The sequence below is a fragment of the Octopus sinensis genome, linkage group LG2, assembly GCF_006345805.1.
Source record: "Octopus sinensis linkage group LG2, ASM634580v1, whole genome shotgun sequence".
Classification (NCBI taxonomy): domain Eukaryota; kingdom Metazoa; phylum Mollusca; class Cephalopoda; order Octopoda; family Octopodidae; genus Octopus; species Octopus sinensis.
This window is the reverse complement of record NC_042998.1, coordinates 21,464,041-21,471,540: the sequence shown is the minus strand read 5'-3', so window position 1 is coordinate 21,471,540 and position 7,500 is coordinate 21,464,041. Positions and strand designations below refer to the sequence as shown.

Genomic DNA, 7,500 nt, shown 5'->3' with positions numbered 1-7,500 from the left:
ATAATAATAATAATAATAATAATGATGATGATGATGATGATAATAATGTGGCTGACTTCCTCACTATCTGCCGAATCCATTTATAGACCTGTAGAGTTTGACCTATTCACCAAGCTGCTTCCTCCAATAACCATATGTCTATAATTATCGCAAGTACAGGACAAAAGTTGAAAATAAAGAACATTTAATAAAATCTCTTAATAATAAATGGAAATAGTAATAATGGTCAAAATAATAGTAGTGGTGGTGATGGGGATAATGATAAAAATAAGGATATGCTGCAGCTGTTAATACTCCAACCACGACTATGCTGATAGTAAAGGAATCTGAGGCCCAACTACCACTACTACCATTACCCTCCTCATCTGTGTAACCTCTGAGTCTGTTAATATAACAATGACAAATAGTAAGAAATAAAAACAATTGTATCACTGATGATGGTGATGATAATGATAATGATAATAATAATGATAATAATAATAATAATAATAATAATAATAATAATAATAATAATAATAATAATGATAATAATAATAATAATAATAATAATAAATACCCTGATGCAGTACCAATATGCCCTGATGCAGTACCAGGCAGTGACTCTCATGGCTTCTGATCTTAACTGATTGGAAGTGTTATCATGTACATTGTTTTGTCTTGGTATAAAAGATGGGCTACAGCAAATATTCTGCTCAATACCACAGATGTGCTTGTCAGTTGTTTGACCTTAACCAGTTGAGCATGTCCCTTAGTGGCTGACGATATGTGCATCTCTGATCACGAGCAGAAGCAGTGGGGGAGCATCATAGCCATGTGTTAAGAAGGATTCTTTGGGGTTTGAATAATTCACCTCTGGAAACATAGGTGGTTCTTTCAACATCCTTAAACAACCCTTATTCAGGGACCTTTTGAGCGGGATGGGCTACTCAACCTGAAGAAAATTCTAACTGGGCCCCACCTGCAAGGTCATGTGCTGTTTATCTTGATATGAGATCACCATGTCGCGCACATATGGTTGTGATGCATGTGCCTAGTGTACCCTTATCAGACGGGTAGTCATGATTGGTATATTGGGCTTCGTATATTTTACCCCAGTGTCACTTTGATGGCATGAACTGCTCTCTCACTCAATAATAATAATATAATAATAATAATAATAATAATAATAATAATAATAATAATAATAATAATGATGATAATAGGGAAAGGAATCGGGTGGAGTCTCCCCATGTCCTGATTAATGATACATCAATGATGGTGTCACAATAAAAACACTGGTAATTGCGTAACCTGATAATCGCTACCTCATATGAATGACTACGAAAGAACAAAATATTGTTAATAACGGTGATAATGAAACTGAAGCCATTAATGGTGACAGTGTCGCACCCGGCAGGCTCAGAGATTCTGGCCCGGATCCAGCCTGTCGATATCCAGAAAGGGACCACAACACATGGCGTAGATGGAGCAAGGAAGGGACAACTGGCACCAACGACTTAAGTAATTTAAGTGAGGAAGATCAGAAAATTTTAGACGAGTTGCATGAAGTATTGTGTAAAGAAGTAAGAAAAATATTACCAGCATTAAAAGGCACCAACAGAAAGAAGCTGCTAGAAATGACTAGGGATAGATACTAAAAATATACGAGTTACTACTTTATTGATTTATGCAGGAGGGGTAGTAGTCACCAGAAGATTAGATATCTCACAGAGAAAGACTAAAAAAGAGCAAATGTGGAAAAGGAGATTACAAAATAAAGTGAAGACTTTACGAAAATATCTGAGTAGCAAAGAAGCCTGGAAAGCCAATAAGTTAGGAACCACACGAAGCAAATCTTCCCTCGAGAAAAGATACTTAGTCAAAGAGAAAGGATTTAAGACTACTAGCACCAGCGATTTAAGTGATTTCAGTAAGGAACATCAGAATATTTTAGATGAGTTGAAGGAAGTAATGAGAAAAGAAGAAAACTATTGCTATAATTAAATCGTACTATCAGAATGAAGTTGCAAGATATGAATAGGGCTGTAAACTCTGTTACCAATAGGATAAATACTAACAGTATAGGAGATACTAACTTATTACTCTATGGAAGAGGTATAGTAATTACTAGAAGACTAGATATTCCACATTGTGAGGGCGCGTGGCTTAGTGGTTAGGGCATTCGGCTCATGATCGTAAGGTTGTGAGTTCGATTCCCGGCGACGCGTTGTGTCCTTGAGCAAGACACTTTATTTCACGTTGCTCCAGTCCACTCAGCTGGCAAAAATGAGTTGTACTTGTATTTCAAAGGGTCAGCCTTGTCACTCTCTGTGTCACGCTGATTATCCCCGAGAACTACGTTAAGGGTACACGTGTCTGTGGAATGCTCAGCCATTTGCACGTTAATTTCACGAGCAAGCTGTTCCGTTGATCGTATCAGCTGGGACCCTCGTCGTCGTAACCGGCGGAGTCTTTTAAGAAGATATTCCACAAGGGAAGATTAGAAAAGAGCAAACGTGGAAAATGATGACAGAATAAAGTGAAGACTTTAAGACAAATCTGAATAGAAGCATGAAAACTGAAAACTAGGAAACATAAGATATAAATTTTCTCTTGAGAAAAAATACTTAGTCGAACTGAAAGGATTTGGGACAGTGATAGAAGAGTTGAAACAGTGTATCATAGCAGCAGCAGGTAAGCTTTCCAGATATCAGAAAAGAATAGGTCATTATCAACAGAATAGATTATTTGAGACAGATCAAAGATATTTTATAACCAAATAAGTAGTGGAGCTGAAAATACTCAAGATACAAAACTTAATGCAGAGGAAGCTAGAATGTTCTGGAGTAATATTTGGGATAAGCCAGTCAATCATAATGGAGATGCCGTATGGTTAAAGAAAGTGAGGGAAGAATTAGTGAGTGAGAAGCTAGCAGCAAGACTGACTAGTTCATTAATGAGTAAAGTGTTTGGAAAATGCCGAATTGGAAGGGCCCTGAACCAGATTTATTTCAAGAGTACGGTCTAAAGATGTTTAGTAGTTTACAGGGGAGGCTGAAAGAACAACTTCAGGGTTGCCTTAATGGAGGAATAATACCAGATTGGATGATTAAAGGGAGGACAATACTCCTTATGAAAGATAAAAGCAAGAGTAATACAGCTAGCAATTATAAACAATCACTTGCTTGGATGGAAGCACTCCGTCGGTTACGACGACGAGGGTTCCGGTTGATCCGAATCAACGGAACAGCCTGCTCGTGAAATTAACGTGTAAGTGGCTGAGCACTCCACAGACACGTGTACCCTTAACGTAGTTCTCGGGGATATTCAGCGTGACACAGAGAGTGACAAGGCCGGCCCTTTGAAATACAGGTACAACAGAAACAGGAAGAAAGAGTGAGAGAAAGTTGTGGTGAAAGAGTACAGCAGGGATCACCACCATCCCTGCCGGAGCCTCGTGGAGCTTTTAGGTGTTTTCGCTCAATAAACACTCACAACGCCCGGTCTGGGAATCGAAACCGCGATCCTATGACCGCGAGTCCGCTGCCCTAACCACTGGGCCATTGCGCCTCCACAATCACTTGCTTACTATTAGTATGGAAGCAATGCTTTGTCTATGTATAATAAATCATGCGTTCCTCTAGCTTTCTTCCTGAAACATTTCTCTTCTGGCAGTAAATTCTAGTTGTCAAGGTGCCCGTAAATGCTTTCTGAAATCTTTATATATAAAAGTGAGATTGTGTGCTGTCTGTCTCCTACGATTTAGATTCCTAACTACTCCCACATTTAGCGGTGCAGTTTAACAAAAACCGGGTATCTTATAGTCGTGATTCATATCGAGCCCTTCTGGGTATTAGCGCGCGTCTACGATGAGTCTACGATAAAAAAAAAATTTACCATCAATTTTTCCCATTTTTAATGCATTTTTGGCATATATAAGGGAAGTAACTCTCTAAAAATTTATTATTAAATCTCAGAACGTAAAAAAGCTACAGTAACACCCCCCCTTGTGGTTAGCCATATTGAGATGGCTATTATACTTTACATCTCTAAAAATGCTTATATAGTTATTTCCCTTACAAACCCGAGCAATGCCGGGCGATACTGCTAGTGTTTACTATAATGAAACGATGTTTTGAAGATAAAATATATGTACATTAAAATTAAAATGATAACTTTTCTTAATTTTGGAATATTCCTTAACCCCACGTGATTTATTTATCTAATGTAAATACTAATTTCTCTCTACATTTCATTGTAAATGATAATTTCTTTCATTGGTACAAATCTGCAAACACGTATCATCTCTCTATATATAAACGGCAGTTTGTCTGTGTGTGTTTCTGTGTGTCTGTTAGGTTGTACCCTCACCCTGACCACGGCTTTCAACCGATTCTGATGAAACTTGATACACAGATAGCCCAAAGTCATAATTCAAAACTAACGCAGCGAAAATTTTGAAAAGTTCCCCCAGTTCTGAAAAAATTCGATAAATTCGACATGGGGTCGAGAATCAGAAACACAAACCACAGACTGTCTAGGGGACGCAACTCGACCTCGACCTTTACCATCATTTGTTTTCCATTTTTTGGCTATAACTCTCTAAAAATGCTTTATAGTTATTTCCCTTACAAACCCGAGCAACGCCGGGCGATACTGCTAGTAAGAAATATATCAAATTGATTATGTGACAGGAACTTAATTTGTCAACCTTGGAATGATGACATTATTTTAGAACATAAAATAATGAAGGCCAGGTCTGTAAGATATTTAATCCAGTGATTGGAGACTCTCGATGAAAGTAGAGAACCTGTCATCCTTTGACAAAAGATTGATGAAAGAAATTCCAAACTAAATCATTTATTGTGCTCCATATAATGATGTGACTGACTAAAAATTCTTAAAGATGATTTTCTAGTATAGTCACCTTTTTGATGACTAAAACTTGCTAAACTTAAGATCGCTGTTTAGGATAAATAGTTCTAGAACAGTGATCACGTGATCACGTGACCGACCAGGCTATCAGATATTGCTACACATCGCTGGTCACAATGCGCTTCACATTGTTTTAGCCTTCAAATGATGCCACACCGCTGGCTAAGCGAGCAGGTCAACAGAAGAAAGAGTGAGAGAAAGTTGTGGTGAAAGAGTCCAGTAGGGATCAGCACCATCCCCTGCCGGAGCTTCGTAGAGCTTTTAGGTATTTTCGCTCAATAAACACTCACAACGCCCGGTCTGGGAATCGAAACCGCGATCCTACGACCGCGAGCCCACTGCCCTAACCACTGGGCCACTGGGCCATTGCGCGTCCACTCATAAGCAGTAAAATGTAGAATAATAAGAAAAAATAGTCGCTTACAGTATCAGTATTTTGTGGTTGCTCTGGAAAAATTATATTGCAATCAATTGCCTGTTGTGACGGGTGTTCGAGCTCTGGTGGTTGTGACTGGTAACCGGTATGTATTGGTTCTGATGAGGGTATAGGCTGCAGTGTATATGGAGGTGGTGGTGGATATTCAGATGAATACCCAAAAAGTTCACAGTATTTCGGTGGATCATCTTTCGGTACCTCAGCTTTTGTGTTATGTGAAAAAAGAAATTGGTTTCCATAAGCAATATTTCAAAATGTGCATTCCTCATCAATTTAATTAATCAACAAATGTTATATGCTGGTTGCTGACTTTCAATATTATTTTGTAAATTTACTCTTTTACCCTTTTTACTCTTTTACTTGTTTCAGTCATTTGACTGTGGCCATGCGGGTGCACCACCTTTAGTCGAGCAAATCGACCCCAAGACTTATTCTTTGTAAGCCTAGTACTTATTCTATAGGTCTCTTTTGCCGAACCGCTAAGTTATGGGGACGTAAACACACCAGCATCGGTTGTCAATCGGTGTTGGGGAGATAATCACAGACACACAAACATATACACAACCACATGCATATATATATAAAAGGAAATGAAGAAAATGCTGACAAAATAATTTAAGTAATTTAAGTAATATAATTAGGTGAAAGTTCTTTTTACCGGTTGCGCATTTGTTATGCTTATCAAATTTTTTTAAGAGAGAAAGAGTTCCTTTCTGATAGAATTTTTCCTCTTAAGAGGAAAGTTCTTTTTACCGGTTGCGGTAAAAAATCTATCAGAAAGGAACTCTTTCTCTCTTAAAAAAATTTTGATAAGCATAACAAATGCGCAACCGGTAAAAAGAACTTTCACCTAATTAAATTACTTAAATTATTTTGTCAGCATTTTCTTCATTTCCTTTTTATATATCACAACTCGTGTTCCACATCTCCTTTTTTAAATATATATATATATATTATATATATATATATATATATATATATATAATATATATATATTATATATATATATATTATATTAAATTAGAGATAAAACCACTACTAGGCAAATATAACAGTGAAAAACATAAGCCAATACATAAAATTAATTTAAAAATATAAAAGTTAAAATTTAAAAATTATTTAAATAATTTAAACCTATAAATTTTAATTATATATTACATATATATATATATATATATATATATATATATATATATATATATATATATATATATATATATATATATATATATATGTGTGTGTATATATGTATATTTTTATATTTATATATTACTTTATTTATTAATTTTAAAAAAATTTTCTATTTTTTTAAAATTTTAATATTTATTATTTTTTTTATTATATAAATATCAAAAGTATTAAAAGTTTAATAAAAGATAAAAGTATAACACTACGATGGTTTCATGGCTGTACCAATTCGAATAACAATAATTTAAATTCAATTAATAATTCGAATTATGGTTACAGTCAATCTTCAGGTTAATTGAAATATTTTAAAAATAATCAGAAATATTTAAACAATATTTTAAAGATATAAATAATATAATAATTTTACTTATAATAAACTCTATTATCAAACTAGAAACTTAAAACTTAACGATTATGATTATATCAAAATCGATTATAATGTTAAAAATTAATTTTAATTTTAAGGTAAGAAATTTAAAGATGAAACCCACCAATAATCTAATATCGGTAATAGTCTATATCTAATTACATAAATATCTTTTAAAAAAATGACTATTATATATAAATTATCAATGAAAATATATAAATGTATATAAATATTATAATTAAGATCTAAAATAATCTCTATAAATAAATATATATGCACATATAATAAAAACCTAATAAATTAATTTTTCATATTTAAAGATGAAATAGCTAATTTCAAAAATACAAACAAACAAACTAATTCACACAATGTATAAACAGTTCGTAATTCGTGTGGCGGTATTTCGCCTGCCATTACCTTCTGAGAAAAAAGCGGCGAGCTGGAAGAGACGTTAGCACGCGAAATGCTTAGCAGTATTTTGTCTGCCGCTACGTTCTGAGTTCAAATTCCGCCAAGGTCGACTTTGCCTTTCCTCCTTTCGGGGTCGATTAAATAAGTACCAATTATGCACTGGGGTCGATATAATCGACTTAAT

General features: G+C 34.8%; 1 protein-coding gene and 1 long non-coding RNA gene across 2 annotated transcripts in view; one reads left to right on the top strand and one right to left on the bottom strand.

The window, feature by feature from the left end:
* Positions 1–7,500, top strand: part of LOC118767393 — a 20,219-nt gene that overhangs the window by 7,243 nt on the left and 5,476 nt on the right. The window lies entirely within an intron of this gene.
* LOC118767386 overlaps positions 1–7,500 on the bottom strand; it is a 22,188-nt gene that overhangs the window by 10,685 nt on the left and 4,003 nt on the right. Inside the window, exon 2 of the mRNA XM_036511877.1 lies at positions 5,339–5,553. Within this exon, the coding sequence (XP_036367770.1) occupies positions 5,339–5,553 (215 nt within the window). The remainder of the gene's footprint in view (positions 1–5,338; positions 5,554–7,500) is intronic.